Below are 25,991 nucleotides of genomic sequence, written 5' to 3'. Positions count from 1 at the left end.
GGCAGCTCATACTTCTCAATTGTACAGATTCTCACAGAATGTCCAGATTTTTGCCTCATATTTTGGTCTATTGTTGTGGTTTTCTGGCAAATCATTGGGGAATGACGTCAGAAAATGACAGACATTTGAGTTTCAGACTTCATACCCTTCAGAAATTTATGTTAATGCAAAACCTGTTATACTCTATCAATGTTTTAACTTTGCAGGAGCAACGTTTAAAATTTTTCACTATTTTTGGGCCTTTGTACCACCCATTATTTGTGCCTTTATCCAGATTTCTTGCTCTAAGAGGTTGAGGTGTATGGGGCAGCTCCATGCTGAGGCAAACCCAAACATAGAATGGACCCATCTTTTGCTGTGACAATCAAGAACAATGCATCTCTACAAGAAAAAGTAAGCTACTTCTGAAGTGACAGCACATTTCACAATTCATAAATATTACCGACCTAATCCTAGGCTGAATGTTGCTCAAGGGGTAAAGGGAAAAATAGTAACCACTATGACTAACAAACAAGCTTTGCTTGATAGACACCACTGTACTATGTCTGTCAACTTAAAGGAACTCAAAAGATGCTGTTTCCTGTGCTAATTTCATAATATTCTCTAAGGTTACTCTGTTTTAACTTTTACTTATACAGAAACTAAAATGTCCTTATATATGGTTTCTGCTTTTAATTTCTAACAATGTTTAGAGTTTTAAAACACTGACAGAAATGGGCCCCTCTCTTAGGTCAGGGCAAAATAAGTACTGCCTCGGTTGGTAGCGTAGTCCCCATCACCATTCAAAAATGTGACTGAAAGAGTTGCTCTACGTCAGAGAAATTATGAGAATGCCTTTATACGTGCTGTGAGCTCAAGTTAATGACTGAATTTTGTTACCTGTCATATCACATTTCCTCAATGTAAACATTTTAGTAGTAGCACACTAGACTCATTTCATAAAAAAATAAAAATAAAAAAGTAACAAAAAAAAAACATAACTGTTCTCCACAAATCAAACGTCAATGACCTTGCAGAGCTTACTAACATATCCCTCTTGGCTTGCAGGGTTAACTTTCTGACGGACTGAATTATCACTCACACTACTTTTTAGTCACAACATTAACCTCATCAGCACAATGAGGAAGATGTGCATATTTTAGGATGCAACAGAAAAGTCATACACGTAGAGAAAGAAAATCTACATGAGTGAATCTCCACTAGCAAAAAATTCTTAAAAATTGAGAGCTAATGACTGACAACACTACAAGGGCACAGATGTTAACACAAATCCATTAGACATTGCTATTGCCACCATAGGCTCTGTCTGTACCTAGAAAGAAATTTAATTTCCATCTAAACGCCCTCTAAAAGATTAAAGTATAGAGCCCACTGCAGAAAGAGAATGTGGCCTGCTTAAATTACCATACTCCAGTTCAAATCTCCAGAGCCCAGAACTGGTATAAATGAGCAGCTGGGTACTGTAGGATAGATTATACCTCACACAACTGTACAAGTGCATTTTAAATAAAAAACTAAATAGAGTTTTCTTTAAATATACTACATTACAGCTCTGCAGATTAACTGGAGTACAGGCATCACTTAGACACCACTAATGCTTAATCAAAATCAAAAGGTACCACTGGTACGAGAGTTTTTCCAGATTTTTATCTGTAGCAAAATGAGCCCCGATTCAAAAGGAAAGATAAATCAAATCCCTTCCTGCATTTTGCAGATTTTGATTTTAGACTTTTTTTACCGTCATCTGGCTAAACGCAGCATAGTTCTGGGTGCCAGGTTTGGTGCTGTGTTTACCTAAAAGAAACTGCACAAACAAAAAACATTAAGAGCATAACACATTCCCCATGGCAAAAATAAATGGCACAGTGTGGTTACACGATATGTTTACAGTGTATTAATAGTTACAAGGCTGTGCAACATAATAGCTGAAAGAAAACACAGTAAGAGTGGCAGCAGTATTCAGTGAAAGATGTCTGTTCATGCAGCCATTAAAAATCCATGCAGCCATTAAAAATCCTTGCAGTTGCTTATCAGTAACACAAGCACTTGTCTATATGGCAAGAAGGCAACACCACTAGTATTCACAAACATCAATCATTTTATCTTATGTAAATAAATGTGCTAATAAACACTCTCACAGGTCAGGATTGAATACAAGCAGCACTAGGAAAAATTACTGAATAAATCAAAAAAATTAAAGAAATTACACAAGTGCAATTCAGACAATCAGGTCAAAAAGCATCTTCAGATTACCTTCTGGGCTCACAACCTGCAATATGACCTCTACTTATGTCAACTCTCTAAAAGTACTAAATGTACCTATCATGTTTACTAATGCAGAAACTTCTCCACATATACTTACAAAAACATAAAATCACAACACAAAGGAAGTATACACACTATTAATTTTTGGTTCCAGAAAACAAAGACTTTTCAAATAAACTTCACAGTTTGAAGTTTTTCCCATGAAAATAAGGCAGGCAACCTGGATCCTCATCTGGCTCACAGAGAACCCTAGAAGGCAAAATGGGGAGTCTACCTCCATAAAAAGGGCAGTCACTAGTGGAGTGCTTCAGGGCTCAGTGCTAGGGCCGCTAACATCAAAGGCATCTGACTGACCAAGTTCTCAGAAAATTGCAAAGCAGGTACAGTGTCTCCAAGACATAAACACCCTCTAAGAGGGCCCGACACAGGCTAATAACTGGTTCCACGGTCACTCTCAAAAACTCAATGCCAAAAAGTGCATAATAGTAGCTTCATGAAAAATGGCACCCTTGAAAATTACTACACTGACAATACACCGCCTAATAGTTGACCCAACAGTCCGGGATTTGGGAACACATGTAAACAGCAACTTGGCCTTTGATCATCACATGTCTACTATAGTGAGGCAATCATTCTATGTCACACAACTTAAATGCAAGGGTATGAGATCTAGTTCCAAATATGTTCCTGCTCCATTGTACTCTATCCTCAAAAAAACAATCATTGAGTGTAATGGCCCAGTACATACCTAACCAGGCACAGAGGTTCCTCACACAAATACATACTGTAAAAAAAAAAAAAAAAATCCTTTGTGGTCCACCTTAATACCTTGTGTCCTTATACTCAGCTAAAAGCAACATTTGCCTAGCCTATAAAGCGTCTTCTGATCCAGCATTAACTAATCTGTTGCACAGACACAAAACAAACAGCAACAAAAACACCCAAACCAGCAACCTAAACCTCATTTGCAACATAAATAAGACATGCTGGAAGGACAGGTAATGCATCTCAAAAGCTGCCCCTTCCCTGGAATAGACTTCCCATCCATGTGAAGCAGAGTCCATCCCTACACTTACTGAATGCAGGAGTCATAAATATATCCCTGGTCTGGTACCTATGTTTTTGTTAGAGAGAGGAAACTTGTAAACACCCGATCATTTATGCCAAAGTTACATATATAGCTCCCACAAAAACTATCCAACATTATTCAGTGGCATGGCCAAGCTTAAAAAGGCCCTTTAGGGTAGTTTGTGTAATACTCTGTTATGACACTATGAACAACAATACAGTATCTTTCAAAAGTACTCTGTTTCCAAAGAAATATGTAGGTCAACTGCTTTGAAGTGCAGTGCATCACCTATGTTACTCTCCAATTTGACTGTCAGAACAAGTATCAAGTAATCCTGTGGTTTACTGCAACTCACCTGGAAGTGGGGATCAGTATCGCTTTCCCCAATCTGCTGCAGCAGCTCTCCACTTGCCTGCCCAACATTACCAGCAGCTTGAAGCAAGTTCTGACGAGGCTGCAAGAAAATAAACAAATTAAGATATAGTCAAGATTCAATTTTGGCCAATTCAAATGCACACAGTACTTTCTGTTGCATTGTACATGCACTTGTATTACTATTTACGGACAAGACTAACCAAACACAAACTCGGAACAAAACAAATAGCTACAAAGTCAACACTCTCTCCAGTAAAAGTTTGTAAACACTGCAGTTCATGATCCGAAACTTGTTTTATACTTTTTAACACTATACATATTTCATACATGAAGTGTGAAGACAGTGAACAAAATGGCCCTTGCAAAATAAATTACAAAATTGATCACAATTTTTTTTATAAGTGCAAGCAAATGTAATAACTTTTTTTTTTTGGGGGGGGGGAGCAATGACAGTCTCACAACAAATCACTAAAACCTACTCCAAAGCCAAACAGCCTGTAACCCAGGTTTGGGATTAGGCTCAGAGAGCCAGAAGACATGCAGAAACAAGGCGAGTTTACTGTTCAGCAGGCCACTCTGCAAAGAAAGGATTCTCCCTATGGAAGCAAAGACTACAGTCTTACCTGTACTTTGTCTGCCTAGAACGTAGATATGGAGGGCATATTAGGTGGGTGACCTAATCATGAAGATCACTGTGATGTCATTGCATACCACCAAAAGAGAGGATGATGATGATGGCAGATCCAGAGTCATACTTCTGAAGAGAGTATACAAAGGGTGCATCCGGAGACTATGGTAACCCTAGCCCTCTCTAGGAGAAATGGGTAGAATGTAGCCTGGGAATAGTAAAATGCTAAACTCGTACGTGAAGATCACACCCCACACTCATCCCTGGGAAAAATGTGATATTTCACTGACACTGAGCATAGTCTAGATTGCGTCTTTCGGCTTTTCCCAGTTAGGGGTCGCCACAGCGGAACTCCGGTCCGCTTATGATTGGTAGTTGATTTTTACGTGCTGAGTTACCAGCCCTGACGCACAACCTTCAATAGTCTAGATTAAACAGCAAAATTAAACAATGCAATGCCTGATCAAGAATAATTTGAAGATAAAAGCAAAATCCTTACTGCTGAAAACTCCCACATAAAGACGTATAGTATAGCAGAGGGGTAAAAACAGGAAACGTAATAGGCACAGACTGTATACTATCTTAAGTGCACAGAAGTTACTGGAACCAAAAATGCTTTTTTCAATCTGCAATAATGGGAGGAAAGTGCCAAAAAAAGCCAACACTGACAGATATACCCTTTCTCATCACTTTCTACTGTAAGACTCCAATATTAAATATAAACAAAGAGAGAGTGGTGTAGGCCAACTGTCTGAACAGAACTTGAAGTACATTTGTGTACACTTACCATAAATGTAGATGTTAGAGTGTATTTACTGTTGCAGTCATCACAGTTGGGTTATCCCTGCCAGGGTAGTCCTCGGCCGGTCCGAATACCAGAGGCATAGGTTGCTGTCGCTTTAGGACTGAGGTCAAGTCGTCAGTAGTATAAAGTAAGACAGCAGATGCCATTACATCAGCTTTTCTTGCCCTAACCTGTCAGGAGCCCTCAAGTAGGAGCCAGGTTCTGGTGAAAGAACCCAATCAGTAGAAAGTAAATACCAATATGTCCCTTGTAAGGGAAAAGAAAAAAAAGGTGGATGGAAGGAGGGAAACCAGAACTGCAACAGTGAATACACTCAAACATCTATATTTATGGCAAGTGTACACAACTGTACTATGCTCTTCGTGCTTCACTGTTGCAGTCATCACATTTGGGTTGATTCCCAAAGCTGAAAGAAATGGATGGAAGCAGTCAAGTAAACTAGGTGCTGGCTAGGATGCCCTTCAAGACTGCAGAGGGAAACCCTGCCCTGGATTTGGAGAAGAGAGGCAAGTGGTAATGTTTGGTAAAAGCGTGAACAGATGTCCAGGTGGCAGCCTCCAGGAAGTCCCTGGTGGTGACTCCTCTGAGGAAAGCTGCAGAGGTGAAGGCTGCTCTGGTGGAGTGAGTCCTGACCCCATTGGTGGGAGGCTTTCTGTGTTGTTTGCAGCAGAAATGGATGTAGTGTGCTACCCATTTGGAAATGGTTTGTTTGGAGATGGCTTGCCTTCTGCCCCTGTAGCAAAGCTAACCAGCAATTGATCAGACTATGGAGGATTTAGTCCTGTCTAGATAGATTCTGAGCTGTCTGTGCACATCTAGAGAGTACAGGATCCTTTCCCCCTTGTTCTGGGGATTAGGAAAAAAGGTGAGCAAATGAATGGATTGGTTGAGCGCCACACTGAACACTACCTTTGGCATGAAGGATGGGTTAGTCCTGAGGAATACCCTGTCAGCATGGAAGATGAAGGGTTCCACAGATATCAGTGTTTGCAGCTCGGAGACTCTTCTGGCTGAAGTAATGGTCAGAAGGAAAGCAGACTTCCAGGAGAGAAGTTTTAGCTCTGCAGAAGAAGTTGGTTTGAAGGGGGACAGGGTGAGCTTTTTCAACACAAAGTTAAGGTCACAAGCAGGGGTTGGTTGGTGCTCTTCTGGGTGGCCTCAAGTTGCTAGCCCCTCTTAGGAACGGTTTGATCCAGTGGTGTGAGAAAACAGGCTGCTCAGTGGGAAAATGAGCAGAGACAGCAGAGGCATGAATTTTAATAGAGGAAAAAGAGAGGCCACTGTGTAGTAGGTCAGCTAAGTAATCCAGGATGAGAGGGAGGGAGGACTGTGCCGTACTGGCTCCCTTAGCCTGAATCCAGGTGCAGAACCTTTTCCATTTGTCAGCATAAGACTTTCTAGGGCTAGGGCATCTGGCCTCATGTATAACATCTAGAACTTGTTTACTGAGGTTGGCAAATTGATGGGGGGTTAGGGAGTAAGCCAAGCTGCCAAATTGAGTGTCTAATTGGGAATGCAAGAATTCTCTTCCCTCTGGGTCAAGAGGTTTGGAATTTGAGAAAGATAATATGGTAGCAGTGGGGACAGGCTGCGCAGCAAGGGGTAACAGTGCTGGCGACGAAAGTCTGGAGCTATAAGAATTGTCCTTGGCTTTTCCTCCTTTGAGCAGTACCTTGGGGATGAGAGGTAGTGGAGGAATGGCATAGACTGAAAGATTGACCCGGGGGAAGGACAGAGCATCCACTTTCCAAGCCATGCAGTGATGCTCCCTGGTGTAGGATTGGCTGAGCTGGTGGTTGGTGTGGGAGGCAAAGAGGCCGACATTCGGGGTGACCCATTTCTGACTTATTAGGGTGAAGGTTCTTCTGTTGAGCTGTCACTTGTGTGGGTCCAGAAGACTTCTGCTTAATTGGTCTGTTAGAGAGTTGAGAGAAAGTACAGTTTTGTACATACCATAAATGTAGATGTCAGATAGATATGCAACTGCAGTCCTGACATATGGGTTGTCCTGCCTCAGGCAGCCCCTCGGTCGGCCGGATTCCAAAGTCTGGGTCCGGCGTCGGTTGTTGTCGCCTCTTCCCTGACGTCAGAGCGGCTGGGGCATAAAATCATCAGCCGACGCCATCTTCTTCAGTGTTTCTTGCCCCAGATGCCAGGTGCCCTCCAAGGAAGGCTAAATTTAGAGAATGCATAAAATTCCAGACATGCATAATAGTAATAAACAGATGCACCATAAAAGCTATCCCCAGCTAAGTTGGAAAAGGGGTAGTGGACCCAAAAAGGTAAATTACTGAGGGGTAGGAGGGAGGGTAAACCTGACTGCAGTTGCATATCTATTGGACATCTACATTTATGGTAAGTACAAAACTGTACTATGTCCTTCAAGAATGCAACTGCAGTCCTGACATATGGGTAGAATACCATAGCCAAGCTGGGGGTGGTAGGATCTAAGAAAAAGATGGTGTAGCTAAAAAACCCTGCAGGACTGCCAAAGCAAAGCCTGCCTGGGATCTGGAGTATAAAGGCAGGTTGTAGTATTTGGAAAATGTATGCACGGAGCTCCATGTAGCAGCTTTTAGAATGTCCTTTGTAGCCACCCCTCTTAGAAAGGCTCTGGAGGTGGCTATAGCTCTGGTGGAGTGTGGCCTGATATTGGCTGGCACACCTTTTCCATGGAAAGAATAACAGAATCTGATGCAGTGTCCAATCCATTTTGGAAATTGCCTTTCCTTGCACTCCAGCAGCGTAAGCTACAAATAGTTGGTCAGACTTTCTGTTGGCCTTTGTTCTGTCCAAGTAGCAGCGTAATAGTCTGTGTATGTCCAAAGTGTGCAGCAGCTTTTCTCCTTTATTTTGAGGATTGGGAAAGAAAGTAGGCAGGTGAATTGCTTGATTTAGAGACACCCTGGATATCACTTTTGGCATGAATGAAGGATTGGTTCTTAAAGAAACTCTGTCCTGATGAAAAATGCGGAATGGAGGTACTGCCATGAGGGCCTGCATCTCCGAGACTCTTCTTGCTGAGGTAACTGCCAACAGGAAAACTGTTTTCCAGGAGAGAAATTGCATCTCTGAAGATGCTGCTGGCTCAAAAGGAGTAAGAGTTAATTTTTCCAAGACGAAGTTGAGGTCCCACACAGGCACTGGTTGTTTCCTGGGAGGTTTGATATTCTTTATCCCTCTTAGAAACTGTCTTAGCAAAGGATGTGAAAACACAGGTGGATCACAGTTGTATTTTGCTGAGATTGCTGAAGCGTGTATTTTTATGGAAGAATATGAAAAGCCACTATGAAGCATTTCTGCCAAGTATTCTAGTATCTGTGGCATGTTTATTACTGATACATCCTGACCCTTGTTGGCATTCCAGGTGATGAATCTCTTCCATTTCGCTGAATAAGTTTTTCTGGTGGAAGGTCTGCGTGCTTCCAGTAGGATCTCTTGAACTTTTTTGGAGAGAGAGATATGGGTAGAAGTCATGGAACCCTCCAAGCTGTCAGCTGCAATGTTTGCAGGTTGGGATGAACAGTCCTGTAATTGTGCTGAGTTAGTAGCAGAGGCCATTGAGGCAGGGGCCACGGCTTGGTGCAAGATATGCTCCTTAGTAATGGATACCAGTGCTGCCTTGGCCAGTCTGGAGCTATCAAAATACCTTTCGGTTGCTCTGCTTTGATCCTCAGTAACACCTTGGTCATTAATGGTAGAGGTGGGAATGCGTAGATTGTCAGAGAATTCCAGCTGAAGGGGAGAGCATCCATTCTCCAGGCTTGAGGATGGTGTGTCCTCGAACAGAACTTCTTCAGATGATGATTGAGGTGAGAGGCAAAGAGATCTATGTCCGGCCTTCCCACGCCGCGAGTTATTTGCGAAAAATGTCTGGATGCAGCATCCATTCGTGCGGGTCCAAAATGTTTCTGCTTAGACTGCCCGCCAGAACATTGTCCTTGCCTGGAACAAACTGGGATTGCAACTGTAAGTTCAGTTTCAGGGCCTTTTCCCAAAGAGTCATTGTTAGTCTGCAGAGGGGGTAAGAATGAGTGCCTCCCTGTTTGTTTATGTACCACATGACAGTGGTGTTGTCTGTCTATTAGCAGATGACCTTGCTGAAGAAATTTTCCGAAGGCCTCGATTGCATGAATCACTGCCAACATCTCTTTTTGATTTATGTCCAGATGCATATCCCGGGGAGCCCATTGCCCTTGCATGCATCTGCCCTCCATGTGCACCCCCCATCCATGATCTGAGGCGTCTGTTGTAATGGTTTGACTTGCTTGAGGTTTGTTGAAAGACATGCCTTTGTTTAATTGACTTGCTAGTGCCCACCACAAAACTTCCTTTTGAAGACATGGAATGAGTGGTATAATTTCTTCTAAGTTGTGGCTGTGTTGAGACCATAAACTTTTTAGGTACCATTGTATTTTTCTCATGTGTAGTCTTGCCACTGGAATCAGAAGAATGCAAGATGCCATGAAACCCAGGGCCTGCAGGATTTTCCTTGCAGTCATCTGGGTGAGCTTTGCTAGGCTTTTGAAGTAATCTGGTAATTGTTCTTGTTTTTCTTCCGTGAGGAAAGCCATTTGTGAGTTTGTGTCCAGTTTGGCTCCTAGAAAAATTATTTGTTGGGATGGCAGTAGTCTTGATTTTTGAATGTTGACTGTGTATCCCAAAGCCTGTAGTAAGTGTATGACATAGTCCAAGTTTCTTATCAAGGCTTGTTTGCTGTCCGCTTGTATAAGGCAGTCGTCCAGGTAAGGGTAAATTTGTATCCCCTGGATTCTGCAATGTGCAATTACTGATGCCAGGCATTTCGTGAATACTCTGGGCGCAGTAGATAAGCCAAACGGCAATGCTGAGAATTGATAATGCTCTGACCCTGCAAGAAATCTGAGGTATCTTCTGCAACTGTGTCGGATTGGGACATGCAGGTATGCCTCCTTGAGGTCCAGAGTAACCAGCCAAGACCCCTTGCTCAGCATGGGAAGAAGTTGCTGTAACGTCAGCATTTTGAATTTTGGCACAATGAAAAAGGTGTTTAGAGTGGACAAGTCCAGTATAGGTCTCCATTGCTTTTCTTTTCTTGGAACAAGGAACAGTCTTGAGTAGAATCCCTGGCCTTGTTCCTGAGGAGGAACCTTTTCTATTGCTTTGATTTGTAGCAGCTTTGAAACTTGTATGAGTGCCTCTGCCCTTTGATTGTGTGGCAGGTTTGGCATGCCTTGTCTTGTTGGTAAGGTATGGAAGTGGAACCTGTAACCTTTGTCTTATGTTCAAAATCCATCCGTCCTTTGTAAAAACGTGCCAATGTTTTGAAAATAAGGATAACTTTCCGCCTAAAGGAGCTTCTCTTTGAGCCTTGGTCGGCGGTGTCAAAGTCAAGTCATTGTGATTGTCCCTATGGAGCAGTGGGTGTCCCTGCGCCACTTCTCTGAGTAGTTGGTTGCCATTGGCGGCCCCTGTAGGAGCCTCGGTATTGCCCTCTACCTCGAGCACGCCTGCTTTTTCCCCTTTGAAACTTGTCAGTGTCTGGAAAGGACCAATTCTTCGAAGGCCAATTCCTGCTGAACCTTGGTGGCTGAACCTGGAGGAAATCTTTGACTGTTTGTACTGATTTAGCCTTTTCCTCAATTGATTTCAACACATCCTGTGCATTAGCACCAAATAACTTGTCTTTTTCCAGAGGTGTATCTAGAAGCTTTACTTTAACATGATCTGGCAATGACTGTTCTTTCAACCAAGCTTGTCTAGGTATGACAGCCCCTGTCATAGCTGCCCTACATGAAGCTTCCAATGCATCATAACCACACTGAAGAAAATGATTGCTAACCTGCTGAGTATTATGAACCAAATCCTGCAAAGCCTTTCTATCTAAAGGCTCAGGAGAGGCTAACTTTTTCTGCAAATCATCCATCAGAAAATCTTGATACTGAAACGTATGAAAAAGACAGTTAAGAGCCCTCATGGCAAGGGTGGTAGAGGTATAAACTTTCTTACCCCACCTCTCCAGGGACCTAGATTCCCTGTCTGTGGGCAAAGGATTCTTGGTCGTGGAAGTGGCCACTCCTTTGGGCCCCTGAGAAATAGTTTCTAGATCAACAGAGTGGGCCTTAAAGAGATGTTTATGAGTTTCAGGAACCCTGTAATATCTGTCTGGCTTGACAGGAGCAGGAGGGAGAGAATCAGAAGTAATGGAGTCTGAGAACACATCATCCAATACATCTAACACTGGGGGAATAGCTAAAGGCCTGTGCTGGGGTAACTTAAGGAAGGTCCGAAGCCTTTTCCTGGAGTCGGAGAAATCCTGGCCCTGCCACTGAAAATGCTCTCTCATGGAGTGGAGAATTTCCCCGAAAGAAATATCCCCAGGAGGAGAGGCAAAGGGAATGGATTCATCTGTATCAGAATCCTCGTAGGCCGGGAAGGATTCTTCCTGGGAATCTGAAAGGCCTGACTCACCAGAGGCTTCACATCTGAGGAAAGGGTATCTGTCTACTCAACCCTAGGCCTTTTGTCTGAAGGCGGCTGAGAACCTCTGTCTGGATGAGCCTGAGAGCCCCTGATTAAAGAAATTAGATCTGCAGCTAAAGTCATGATCTGTTTATCCGAAGTGGGAGTCTGTGAAAAAGGTTTAGGAGGGTCAGACTTAGCCTGGCTGTCAGCCTTGGCACGTGTGTAGGCCTTGATGGACATAGGCACAGGAGGCCTAGCTGTCCCACGTGCTGGAGTAACTTTGTCCACCGGTATGGTGTCAGGCAAATCTTGGGCTTCGGTTTCAGGAGGAAAAACAACAACCGGCACAGAGGAAACCTCGGGGACCGGAGTGTGCGGTAAAACGGTGTCGTCAACCTGGAGCGGTTGAATTACCACCTCCGAAGAGACCGATACACTCGCGGTAGGCTTAGGCGTGGTGTCGGTGGAAGTCGTGGGCCGCAAAGGTCGGTCCCGGTCCTTCCGTTTTTTGGAAACGTGTGCTGTCGGAAGCTCTGACGGCATGATATAGGAGTAATTTTCCCCAAAAAAGTCTTCAGCAAATTCTGCCCGGCGCCTAAGTGTGCGCTTATTGAAGCAAGCACAGGCAGCACAGGCCGAGACGTCGTGGTCTGGGCCCTGGCAGAGAAGGCAGTAAGAATGGAAGTCCTTATGAGGTATTTGTTTACCGCAAGACAAACAATTATTAACTTTTGCAGTTTTATCTGACATCGGATGAGGCAAGAAAAGGTTCCCCAATGGGTACTTAGCTTTTTGATGACTTCGGTAACTGAAAACACAGGAGCTGGCCGACCGGCACTTGCGAACTGCTTCTGCTTCGGGCACTGCGCGGCAAGAAAGACTAAAGAAGATGGTGTCGGCTGATGATTTTATGCCTCAGACGCTATGACGTCAGGGAAGAGGCGACAACAGCCGACGCCGGACCCAGACTTTGGAATCCGGCCGACGGAGGGGCTGCCTGAGGCAGGACAACCCATATGTCAGGACTGCAGTTGCATTCTTGAAGGACATCCTGGTAGGAATTGTGCTAACAGGTGGAGTTGCATGGCAGAGGCTGTGTGCCAAAGGGTCATGGCCAGCTTGCATAGAGGATAGGAAAGAGAATCTTCCCTGCTTGTTGATACACCACATTACAGTGATGTTTGTCTGTTTTGATCAGGAGAGCCCCTGGGGAGAGAAGGGTCATGAAAGCTATCAAGGTGTGCTGGACAGCCATCATCTCTTTTTGGCTGATGTGCAGAGGGATTTGCTATGGGCTCCACTGGCCCTGTATGCACCTGCCGACAAGGTGTGCACCCCAGGCATAGTCTGATGTGTCCGTAGTGAAGGTCAGGGCGGTGGGGGGTGGTGAGAAAAGTAGTCTCTTGTTGTGAGAAAATGCTGTTGCCCACCAAAGAAAATCTTTTCTGAGGCAAGGAATTATAGGTATAAGAGTCTCCAGGTCTTGAGAGTGTTGACACCAAAGGCTTTTTAGATACCACTGAAGTTTCGTCATATGCAGTCTGGCATATGGAATGAGTAGTGTGCAAGTTACCATGAGCCCCAGAGCTTGCAGGATCTTCCTTGCAGATAGCTGGGGTCTGGTGGCTAGTTGAGAGAAGCAGGCTGTCAGGAAATGTTGCTTTTCTGGTGTAAGGAATGCCATCAGGGATACTGTGTCCAGGCTTGCTCCCAGGAATATAATCCTTTGGGTGGGCACCTGTTTGTATTTCTTTCCGCTGATTGTGTACCCTAGGGGTGTTAGTCAGAATTTTACAAAGGTCAAGTGCTTGAGCAGCTTTTCATGGCTGTCTGCCTGAATTAGGCAGTCATCCAAGTATGGGTAAATCTGGATATTCCTTTGTCTACAAAAGGCAATGGCAGAAGCCAGACATTTTGTGAAAACTCTGGAAGCAGTAGATAAGCCAAAGGGAAGCGCAGAGAAAGTACAGTTGTATACACTTACCATAAATGTAGATGTTCGAGTGTATTCACTGTTGCAGTCATTACATTTGGGTAATACTGCTGGCAGGTTGCCCTCAGCCAGCCTGAATTCCAAAGTCTTGGGTCCTGCGTCGGCTGCTGTTGCCCCTTCCCTGACATCAGGTCATCCGTCAGGGGTATAAAAGATGCGCCAACGCCATTTTCTTTAGTTTTTCTTGCCCCAGATGTCAGGTGCCCCCTAAAAGGGTAGCCAAAATTTATATATATATATATATATATATATATATATATATATATATATATATATCTGTATATAAATACATGCACCAATATATAAACTTTATCTTCATCTACAAGCAAATACACCACATAGGTTGTATAAATCAGAGAAGGAAAGATAGGGTCCATCAGAAGAAAGGGGGATGGCGGGTCGGTAACCTGGACTGCAACAGTGAATACACTCGAACATCTACATTTATGGTAAGTGCACACAACTGTACTATGTTCTTCGTGTTTCACTGTTGCAGTCATTACATTTGGGTAGAGTCCCAAAGCTAAGGTTGGGAGGCTGGAGCTAAACAGCATTAGGAGCTGCTATGAGGCCCTGCAGAACCGCAGTGGCAAAACCTGCCCTGGATTTAGAGTAGAATGGCAGATGATAGTGCTTTGTAAAGGTGTGCATTGAACTCCAAGTAGCAGCCTCTAAAATGGCCTTGGTAGGTACTCCCTGAGAAAGGCTGCTGAAGTGGCTGCAGTTCTGGCTGAGTGCGGCCTAATGCCTTTAGGTACTGACTTGCCATGGTGTACATAGAAACGAATGCAGTGGCCTATACACTTTGAAATAGACTACTTTGAGATACCCTTTCCTTGTGATGCTGCAGCATATGCCACTAGTAATTGCTCTTTCTGAAAACGTTGGTTCTGTCCAAGCAGAATCTAAGCTGTCTGTGTACGTCCAAAGAACGCAGAATTCTCCCCCCCCCCGTTCTGTGGATTTGGGTAAAAGGTTGGCAGGTGAAAAGTTTGGTTGAGAGCCACACTGGACACACCTTAGGCATAAATGTTGGGTTTGTCCTCAGAGAGACCCTGTCTGGATAAAAAAATGATAAAAGGTACCACCACCATGAGTGTCTGTAGCTCTGAAACTCGTCTTGCAGAAGTTATTGCTAGGAGCAGAGCTGTTTTCCAAGATAAAGACTTTATATCAGCAGTAGCCGCTGGCTCAAAAGGAGGCAGGGTGAGTTTTTCCAAGACATAGTTGAGGTCCCATGCAAGCATTGGTGATCTCCTTGGAGGTCTTAAATTTTTGGCTCCTCTGAAGTACTGCTTTAACAAGGGATCATAAAAGATTGGTGGCTCTACATTGTAATGAGCCGAAATGGCAGAGGCATGAATTTTAATAGATGAAAAAGATAGGCCTTTGTCCAGCATCTCAGTTAAGTATTGCAAAATCTGAGGAATATTTGGCACAGCTGTATCAGTTCCTTGTGCCTGGTTCCAAGCACAGAATCTCTTCCATTTTCCAGCATAAGATTTTCTAGTACTAGGCCTTCTGGCTTCCAAAACGACATCCATCACAGCTTTACTGAGAGGTGAGTTTTGTATGACTACATTATTAGCCATGCTGTCAGGTTTAAAGTCCTGAGGTGGCTGTGTAGGATCTGACTGTTTTGCTGTGACAGTAGCTGAAGTATTTGAGGTAAGGCTCAAGCTGGGCATTGAGACAAGCTCCTTAGTATTGGATGCCAGTGCTTGCGGGGCCAGTCTGGGGCAATCGGTATCATCCTTGGCTTCTCCTGTCTGACCTTTAGGAGTACCTTAGGGAGGAGAGGCAGAGGGAGAAATGCATATACTGATAGGTTTTTTCCAGCTGAAAGATAGGGCGTCCGCTTTCCATGCTTGTCTGTGATAAATCCTTGTGCAGAATCTTTTTAGTTGGTAGTTGTGAGGGGAGGCAAATAGATCTATGTCCGGGCATCCCAATTTTTTTGTTATGCTGAAGACTTGTGGGTCCAGGTGCCACTCGTGGGGATTCATGAGGTTTCTGCTTAGTTCGTCTGCCAGAGTACTTTTCCTTCTTGGCAGGAATTGTGCCTGCAGATGTACTTGGTAAGTCAATGCTGTGTCCCACAAAGTCATGGCTAGTCTGCAAAGGGGGGGGGGGTAAGAATGTGTGCCACCTTGCTTGTTTATATACCACATGACCGTGGTGTTGTCTGTCTTTATCAGTAGTTGCCCTGGATGAAATAGGTCCTTGAAGGCTGTAAGGGCATTTTGAATTGCTAGCATCTCGTTTTGATTGATATGTAGATGTATTTGGTTTGAGGTCCATGTGCCCTGAATGCATCTTCCTGCCATGTGGGCCCCCCAGGCATAATCTGGTGCATCCGTTGTTAGTGTCTGCCTGGCTGGGGTTAATGTGAATGGCTGTCCCTTGTTTTGGTGACCAGCCTTTGCCCACCATCGAAACTCCTGTTGCAAGCAGGGAATGAAAGGAATCAGTTTCCAGGCTGTGGCAATGTTGAGTCCAAACACTTTTTAGGTACCACTGAAGTTTCCTCATATGCAGTCTTGCATATGGAATTAGTAGGATGCAGGATGCCATGAAGCCCAAAGCCTGCAGAATTTTTCTTGCAGATAACTGGGCCTTTGTTGCCAACATTTTGAAGTAGGTAGTCAGTTGCCTTTGTCTGGCGTGAGATAAGCCATCTGGGAAGCTGTACTTAAGCTTGCACCCAGGAATATTATCTCTTGAGAGGGTACTAGTTTTGATTTCTTTTCGTTGACTGTGAACCCTAGGCATGTTAGAAGTCTTTTCACAAATGCCAGATGCTGTAGAAGAATGTCTTTGTTCTCTGCTTGAATTAGACAGTCGTCCCAAGTAAGGATATATTTGTATCCCTCTATCTGCAGAATGCAATTACTGGTGCCAGGCACTTTGTAAAGACCCTGGGCGCAGTAGATAAACCAAATGGCAGTGCAGAGAATTGGTAATGCATTGAGCCAGCCTTGAATTTGAGGTATCTTCTGCATGATTGTCTGATTGGGACATGCAGGTATGCCTCTTTTAAGTCTAAAGTCACAAGCCAAGCATTCTTGCCCAGCATGGGCAGAAGCTGCTGCAAAGTCAACATCTTGAATTTTGGTATATCCAGGAATGTGTTCAGAATCGATAGGTCCAGCATTGGTCGCCAGGCCTTGTCCTTTCTGGGTACCAATAACAGTCTTGAGTAAAATCCTTGCCCCTGCTCTTGCTCTGGTACTTGTTGAATAGCCCCCATGTCCATGAGGGATGAGACTTGTTTTTGTGCCTCTGCCCATTGGTTTTTTGGCAGATCTGGCCAGCTGCTTGCCTTTGGCAGGGTATGGAAATGGAACTTGTAGCCTTGTGACACTGTTTAGAACCCACTTGTCCTGATGTGCCAATTTTGAGAAAAAAGTGCTAATTTTCCCCCCTAAGGGTGCTGCCAGGAGATAAGTGCTTGGTGCAGGCAGGGGGAAGTCATTGGGACTGTTTCTTGTAAGGCTGTGATTTGTCTTCTCCAATTTTGGAGGTAGAAGCACCCCATTGCTTTGACCTGTATGAACCTTGCGCCTGGGATCTGCCTCTAGGGCATCTGGATCTCTCCCTTTGAAGTCTGTCTGATACAGGAAAGGACCAATTCTTTGTAGGCCAGTGTCTACTAAACCTTGGTGGCTGTACTTGTAAAAAAATATTTGACAGTTTGCATAGATTTAGCTTTGTCCTCCATTTTCTTTAACACCTCTTCTGCCTTAATACCAAACAAAGTATCATGCTGTAAAGGCGCATCTAATAATTTAACTTTCACATGATCAGGCAGATTTTGTTCCTTTAACCAAGCATGCCTCCTAATTACAGAACCCGTAGCTGCGGCCCTGCAGGCCTCCTCCAAAGAATCAAAACCACATTGCAAAGTATGCTTTCCAACTTGTTCAGCTGCATGCAATAAATCCTGCATTTCCTTGTTTTCTGCACATTCAGAGTTTAACAACATTTTCTGTTTATGCAATGCCATGACATGTTGCTGATATTTGAGCATATGAAACTGATAGTTTAAGGCCCTTATAGTCAAGGTAGCAGATGTGTAAACCTTTTTTCCCCCATTTATCCAGTGCCCTAGAATCTGTCAGAGGGGGTAGGCGTTTCTGCAGCGGAAGCCTTAACTCCTTTGGGACCCTGTGAAATAGTCTCTGGGTCTGCAGCAGGGTTTTTAAAAAGGAATTAATGAGAGTCAGGAACCCTGTAATATCTATCAGGCTTAACAGGAGCTGGAGGTAAGGAGTCGGGGGTAAGACTACACTCCGAAAATGCATCATCTACAATGTCTAACACAGGTGGAATGGCTAGAGGCCTGTGTTGAGGTAGTAAAACGAAATCTCTGAGCCTCTTTTTAGATTCTGAAAAATCTTGGCGCTCTCAGTAGAAATGCTCCCTCATGGTATGCAAGGTTTCCCCAAAAGAATAGTCCTCTGGAGGAGAAGCTGAAGGTATAGATTTCTTCAGCATCAGAATCCTCATGGGGGGAAGAGAATATTCCTTAATGTTGGTTGGGAGGGTGGCCTAATGGTGAAGGTGTTTGCCTTACAAACACAAGGTACAGGGTTTGAATCTCACAGGGGATAATTGGCTGGGCTTAAAATGGCTTGCAAGGACAGTTGCCTAGTACTAATCTATATATCTATCTAAGAAGAGGAATTAGAAGAAATAGAAACCTGATCTGAAGATTCATAGTCAGTGTTTTGCCTAGGCCTCTTATCAGGAGGGGGATGGGAACCCCTGATCAAGGTAATCAAGTCTTTGGCCATTTTGAGCATCTGTTTTTTGGGCATGGAGGCCTGTCCATGTGGCTCTTGAGCTTGTTTCATTGCTTTAGAAAGTGCTTTAGTCTTTGCCTTTGAAGCTGAAGTCGGTTTAATGTAAAGATGTTTAGGTCTGAATACACCCTCAAAAGCCGGTGACTGCTCAGCGGCTCCAGACCCATCTGAGGGAAGAGTATCCGAGGCTCCAATACCATGAGTTTCCAGCAGCATGGCCGACTCCACGTGGGAGTCGGTAGCAGCCTGCGACTCTAAAGTAGTGGGCATCAGGGGCTGTTAAAGCGCCTCACTGAGAACCAGCGACTGGCTTAGGAGAAGCTTTGTCGTCGGTTTTGGGCCTCGGTTGTTTATCTCTCTCCTTTTCTTTGCGTTTTGTGTGAACTCAGTTAGTCGGATGGCAATCCGACATTTCTGGATAATTAAACCGGCGTCCAAAATAGTTTAAAGCAAAATCATACTGATGCTTAATAGTGCGTTGGTTAAATCTAGCAAAAAAACGACAACCAGAAACGTTGTGATCAGGGCCTAGGCAAAAAATACAGTAAGAATGAAAGTCCTTATGAGGTATTTGCTTTTCACAAGAAATACAATTATTTACTTTTTCCTGACTTCGGTCTGGACCAAGAAAAAAGTTTCTCCAATGAGGTACTTAGCTTTATTGAAGACTTCAGATCTGAAATTCGAACACGAACATCTCAAGTGTCGGCCGACCGGCACTTGCGAACTGCTTCTGCTTCGGGCACCACGCAGCAAGAAAGACTGAAGAAAATGGCGTCAGCTGCTTCTTTTATACCTCTGACGACCAGACGTCAGGGAAGGGGTGACAGCAGCCGACGCAGGACCCAAGACTTTGGAATTCAGACCAACTGAGGGCAACCTGCCAGCAGGATTACCCAAATGTAATGACTGCAACAGTGAAACACGAAGAACATCCTTGGTTTCCATGTTCTGCAGTAATGTGCTTACTGCCCTCTTAGAAAGGGCAGGGAAAGGACTTGCTTTTGCGCCTCTGCCCACTGGTTTGGAGGTACAGCTGGGAACCTTTTAGGGGTAGGAAGGGTATGGAAAGAAAATTTGTATCCGTGGGACACTATGTTGAGAACCCAGTGGTAATTGGCAATGGTGGCCCAGGTGCTTGCGGGAAAGGAGAATTTTCCTCCTAGGGGTAAGTGAAGGTGGGCAGAGGGAGGGGGTGGGGGAGGTGAATCATTGCAAGTTTTTACCATAAAGGGATGGCTTAGAACTCCCTGGTTTTGAAGTGGAAGTAGTCCACTGCTTAGATCTTCGCATTCTCTGTGGCTGCTGTCTGGGGGGGGGGGGTCTGGGCTGGACTGGCTTAGTGGGAGCAAGAAACGACCAGTGGTTGGTGGGACAATGCCTGCTGAACCTAGGTGGCTGGACCTGTAAGAAATCCTTAACTGTCTGCATAGATTTTGCTTTTTCTTCCATCTTTTTTAAGACCTCTTCTGCCTTAGTGCCAAATAAGTTGTCTCGGTGCAAGGGGGCATCCAGCAATTTAGATTTGACATGGTCTGGGCAAGTGCTGTTCCTTAAGTCATGCATGCCTTCTAATGACCGATCCAGTGACTGCTGCCCTGCAAGAAGCTTCTACAGCATCAAAACCACAGTGCAAGGTGTGTTTAGTTACTTGACTTGCAGAAAGCATTAACTCTTGTAACTCTAGATTTTGCACAAGCAGGAAAGGAAGACATTTTTTGATTGATGAGTTCCAGGGTATGTTGCTAAGATTTTAGCATATGGAACTGATAATTTAGTGCCCTGACATGAAGAGTAACTGTAGTGTATACTTTTTACCCCATCTGTCTAGTGCTCGGGAATCCCTATCTGAGTGGGTAGGATTCTTAGCAGAGGTTGCTTTAATCCCTTTAAGCCCTTGAGAAATTGTCTCAGGGTCAGCAGTAGGATTTTTAAAAAAATATTTGTGAGAGTCAGGGAGTCTTCTAGTACCGGTCTTGTTTTCTGGGTGCAGGAGGGAGGGTGTAAGGAGTCGAGCTGGATTCCAGGAAAACATTTTTTACTCAAGGAGTTCCAAGGTATGTTGCTGATATTGAAGCATATGGAACTGACAATTCAGTGCCCTGATAGCAAGAGTAGCTGAGGTGTATACTTTTTTACCCCATCTGTCCAATGCTCGGGAATCCCTGTCTGAGGGGGTGGGATTCTTAGCAGAGGTTGCTTTAATCCCTTTTGGCCCTTGAGAAATGACCTCAGGGTCAGCTGTTGGAGTTTTAAAAAGATATTTGTGTGAGTCAGGGACTATGTAGTACCGGTCTGGTTTTCTGGGAGCAGGAGGTAGGGCGTCAGGAGTCAAGCTGAATTCAAGAAAATCATCATCCGCCACATCCGGGACTAGGGGGATGGCCAAGGGTCTGTGCTGTGGAAGATCAAAGAGTTCCCAGAGTCTCTTTTTAGACTGAGGGTAGTCCTGACTCTCCCATTGGAAATACTCCCTTAAGGCATGAAGGGTTTCCCCAAAGGAAAAAATCCTCTTGGGGAGAGGTGGAAGGGATGGAATCCTCTGCATCAGAATCCTCATAAGTAGAGAGGGGTTGCATGTCTTCATATTCAGATGCATCAGTCTCATCTGACTCTTGTTCAGACAAAACTACAGGCGACAGATATCTTTTCCTTTTGGAGGGGGTAGCTTGGCTTCCCTGATCAGCATGATAATGTCTTCCTCCATTTTAAGCATTTGAGACTGAGGCAAGGAAGCAGGTACCTGAGATTGGGTCTTCTGTTTCTTGGGTGTGGTTCATACCCTGGGCCTAAGAAACTCTGTAGTTTTCAAAAGAACGGTAATCATGAAAGAAAACATCGGTTTGTGTCAAGAATCAGTAGTGCCAAGGACTTCCTCGGAAGCCAGTACCTGCTCAGCGGCTCTGGATCCATCCAAAGTAGACACGACCGCAGGATCCTTAGTCGAAGATGAGTTTTTCTGCATACTGGACTCCAAAAGGATTTCTGTAGTGGCCTGCGAATCCACAGAAGCAGCTGCAAAAGCGCCTCCCTGAGGACTGGAAAACTGACTACTAGCTTAACAGAAGCGTCATTGGTAGGTTTGGACCTGTGCAGTCCGTCTTTCTTTATGTTTTTTTCAGAAGATCTGAAGTCGGATGGCTTACTGAAGCCATATCCGAGTTCAAGGACTGTAAGCAAAAATATCTAGCTACAAAAAAGGCCCGACGATGGATAGTTCTGGCATTGAACAAAGCACAGAAGCGGCAGCGGGGGACGTCGTGGTCTGGGCCTAAACAAGTGACACAGTAAGAATGAAAGTCTTGGTGTGGTATTTGCAGTCCGCAGGCGAGACAACTGTTAACTTTTTCTGACATCAGTTAGTGAAAGAAAAAAGGATCCCCAACGGGGAACTTAGCTTTAGAAGATCAGCTTCAGATCGGTAGATGAAACTCAGGTAGCAGCCGACCGGCACTCGTGCGAACTACGTCTACTTTGGGCTGCACGGCAAGAAAGACTGATGTAATGGCGACTACTGATTATCTGACGTCAGTCCTGCATCAACAGCAACTGATGCAGAAATACTAAGCCTCTGGTATTCGGGCCGGCCAAGGGCTACCCTGGCAAAGATAACCCAAATGTGATGACTGCAACAGTGAAACACGAAGAACATAGGTGGTTTCAAGTTTAAGCACCATCAGAAACAGCTTACAAAAAAAATCACTGATTTTTTTTTGCCCCCAGTACTCCCATGCAAGTGACTGCATCCCTTTGTTATAACAAACACCAAGGCTACTGCAACTGCAGCATTAAGCTAGAGGCACATATATTGAGAGAATTTCATTCAAGTGAATCAGTCAAAAAAATTCAGGTCAGCTGAACAGCCAGCTAAAAAAAAAAAAAAAAGGTTGTGCACTCACCATTACATTCCATCTGTGTTGTCCATTTTTATTCCTCCTCAACATGTGTCTGGCTCCGATCCTCTGAACCAACTTGGCTGCTTTTTACAGCTAATGGCCTACTGCAAACTGTCAAGCTCCTTCCTTACTCACAATGCTGTAGCCCCCTACATTCCTCAGATCTTGTTTGCCGCTTTTTATTTCTAAATAGCAATACTTGTATGAGGAACCACTAATTGGAGCACAAAAAAAAGGGACATTGGCTCCTCCGGTTTCTGCTCAATCTTCCGTGAGTCAAACAATAAAAAAGGTAGGGGGATGGAGATGAGGAAGAATGAAAATAGACAACACAGATGGAACGTTATGGTGAGTACATACCTTCTTTATCTGATGTTGTCAATTTTCATTCATTCCTCAACGTGCAAGGCTGAATCCCCCAGCTACTTGAATCACGGGTGCACTCTAAGAAAGGATATTCTTGAGTACTGCTGAGCCAAAGACTACTCTTCCTTTAGAGACCAGATCAACTTTGTAATGAGCAATAAAAGTATGAGGATTAGCCCAAGTGGCTGCAGCACAAATATCATCAGTGAAGTATCTGGAAAATGAGTTCTCAAAAGGTTGTGGCAGGGACAAACCCAATTTACTGTAGACAAAAGAAATGTAATCAGTTAGCCACTTCGCTAAATTGATTTTGATAACTGGCTGACCCAATATCAATTCTGAAAAGGAGGCAAATAACTGATATGACTTTCTGAATTTATCAGTTCTATGTCTGTGAATGTCCAACAAATGCAAAATGTATTCTCTTTTATTGAAGAAATTTGGGAAAGACTGGAAGGTCGATGGATTGATTAATGTTGGATCTTGAAACCAGCTTAGAAAGAAAAGATGGATTGGTTCAAAAAGACACTATCTTTATGAAAAATCAAATTAAGGAGGCTTAGAAGATGAAGCTTGTATTTCTGAAACTCTCCTAGCCGATGTAATAGCTACCAAAAATATTGTTTTCCAAATTAAAAACTTTAGATCACATTTAGCAGCTGGTTCAAATGGTGATTGAGTCAGGGCTTGTAAAATTACATTCAAATCCAAATGGAGGACTAGGATCTTTAAAGGGAAATTTCAGTAAAAAGGTTCCTTTAATAAATGCCTTACACAGTCGCAATGAAGCTAAGGAAGAATTGTCAATTCAGACATGAAAATTAGAAACAGCAGCCATTGTACTGTTGAAGAACTAGCCCCTTTATTAAAAACAGTAGCCAAAAAGTCAAGAACCTTGGGTACTGGTGCTGAAAAGGGGTTGATGTCTTTCTGTTGTGCCCAAACACCATTTCTTTTCCATTTACTTTTGTAAATCTTCCTAGTGGAAGCTTTGTGGGAAGATTTTAGGATGTGACAGACAAGGGAGGAGAGCCTGAGATGTCTAGCTATCAATGGAAATGGAGAAACCACATGGTCAACTTCAGGTAAAAAAATGTCCAGGTGAATCATGTCTGTCGGATGAGAAAGAAGCTCTGGAAATGGACCCAAGGAGGATGAACTAGCTGAGGCCAGAGCCAGAGGAAGGGGAACCAAATCTCATGAGGCCAATGAGGGGCAATGAGGATGACTGAACTCTTCAGTCTAGGTGCTTTCTGAAGAAACTTGGGAATAAGAGGAGTTGGGGGTTAAGCATAGAAGAGAGAGCGGGACCAATCTTGAAGAAAGAGCCTCTCAGTGACTCTCCCCAAGTGGGGGGATCAGCACAAAGAATCTGCTGCACTTGTTGAGGGGAGATGCAAAGAGGTGACAGTATGGCTGGCCCAAATGGCAGAACATCTTTTCTGCAATTTCCTTGTTCAGAAACCACTTGTGATGTAATAGGATGAACCTGCTCAATTTGTCTATCACTTTGGAGCTTCCCTGAATGTGCATTGCCATCAAAAATTGAATGAATAAGATCACCCATTACCACACACTCAGAGCTTTTCAATATAAGGGGCAAGATCTGGTTCCTCCTTGTTTGATGTACCACCAGACTTCTGACATCTCGTCCGTATGAACTGTGACAGTCCCTGAAAACAGTCTTGGAAGGTCTGCAATGCTAGCGGAACTGCTCTCGTTTACAGGACACGGATGTGTGGTGTGTTGGCCTCTTCTGGGGACCAGGTGCCTTGGACTGTCTTTCCCAAGAAGTGCCCCCCCCCCAAACTGGAATGCATCTGTGGTCATGATGGCCTTGGCTTGAGAAAGTATGAAAAGTTGGTCTTGTAAAACCTGTTCTAAGCAAACCCACCACCTGAGATATATTTTGCATGTCTTTATTTTGATCTGGGTGGACAAAGGCTGGTACAGAATGGACCACTAACTTGCCAGGATCCACTGAAGAATTCTCATAGTATATTGCCAATGGAACCGGAATTATGGTAGCAGACATAGATCCTAACGCTTGTAGAATCTTGCTGACTTTAAATCTTATAGTCTGTACCCTTGGCTGGGGAAGGGAGGTCGTCATTGATACAGTATTGAACAAGACTCCTACAAATTCTAGTACTTCCAGTTGAGACTGATTATAATGCCTAGGTGAAAGCATGACTGGAATACACAATCTCTTGCTTTGATCAGTACATGCCTAGTCGGAGTGGTAATGGGCCAGTCATCCAGGCAAGGAAACCGTTGGAATCCATGTAGTCTCAAGTGGGCTACTGCTACTACTTGAGATGCCTGGGGGCTGTGGTGAGGACGAAGGGCAGTGCTCTGAATTGGTAATGGGTCTTTCTAGCCAGAAGGATAGGAATCTCGTGGATGGTCTGTCATTTTTATGTTACGGCATGCATCCTGAATATCTACTGAGCACATCCAGTCATTGTGCAGGGAAGACAAAATGGACTGAACTGTCCAATATCTGAAACTTTGTGTACTGAAATGATTTGTTCAGTTTGCTGAGATCCAAAATTGGTCTCCTGTTTTCTTTGGTACTACAAATAATCTTAAGTGTTCTGGATTCTTTCTGGTCCAGTGGAACCTCTTGGATGACTTTTTGTAGAGCTGTTACTTTCCTCTGATTGGGTGGAAAATCAGGAATTCCGTTTACTGTGTTGGGAAAAGGGTCTTTTATAACCTCTAGAAATAATCCTCTGCAGCCATGTACCTTTTGTAATGTCTAGCCAGGCTCTCTGGTGCAGATATAGACTACCCCCGATTGCCTCCAGAGGTGGACAACTGGGCCTTGTTTCAGAAGCACTGACAGGATCGGTCAGTGAAGGAATCTCTGGGCCCCTGGTGTTGCAGGCCTCCTCAGTCTCACAGGTGGTGTCTTCTGTTAGAGTTCCCCCCTCTGCCCTTGGAGAAACTATCTGCCCTTGGAGAAACTATCTCCACATAGATCTTGGAAAGGACCCTGGGATTTTCTGAACCAAATTTTCTGACCACCTCGGATTCCTAGAAAAGGATGTTTGAGGAGTCGAAAAATGTACACCCACTGCTTGCAGGTTCTTACCATCTTGCTCGCACCTTGAGTGAGTGTCCTTTACTTTGGGGCCAAACAACGAACTTCTGTCAAAAGGAGCACTGATGAAGGACTTAAAGGGCTCCTGAAAAAATAACACAGGCACATCCAAGCATACCTCCTAATGGAAATGCCTGAACTTGCTGCCCTTGATGTACCCTCACAGCTTCCTCAGAAATTAGCCTCACAGACGAATTAGTACTGGACTGTAAGGTAGCAAACTGTGATGCAATCACTAG

The 25,991-nt window shown here is 44.2% G+C and overlaps 1 protein-coding gene across 1 annotated transcript in view; it reads right to left on the bottom strand.

The window, feature by feature from the left end:
* The window catches only part of TLN1 (talin 1), a 3,443,760-nt gene that overhangs the window by 1,727,563 nt on the left and 1,690,206 nt on the right, over nt 1-25,991 (bottom strand). Inside the window, exon 21 of the mRNA XM_044078439.1 lies at nt 3,690-3,788. Within this exon, the coding sequence (XP_043934374.1) occupies nt 3,690-3,788 (99 nt within the window). The remainder of the gene's footprint in view (nt 1-3,689; nt 3,789-25,991) is intronic.

The sequence above is a fragment of the Protopterus annectens genome, chromosome 1.part1, assembly GCF_019279795.1.
Source record: "Protopterus annectens isolate FY-2018-M chromosome 1.part1, PAN1.0, whole genome shotgun sequence".
Taxonomy (NCBI): domain Eukaryota; kingdom Metazoa; phylum Chordata; order Ceratodontiformes; family Protopteridae; genus Protopterus; species Protopterus annectens.
The sequence above is the reverse complement of the archived record's forward strand: the minus strand, read 5'-3'. Positions and strand labels throughout refer to the sequence as shown.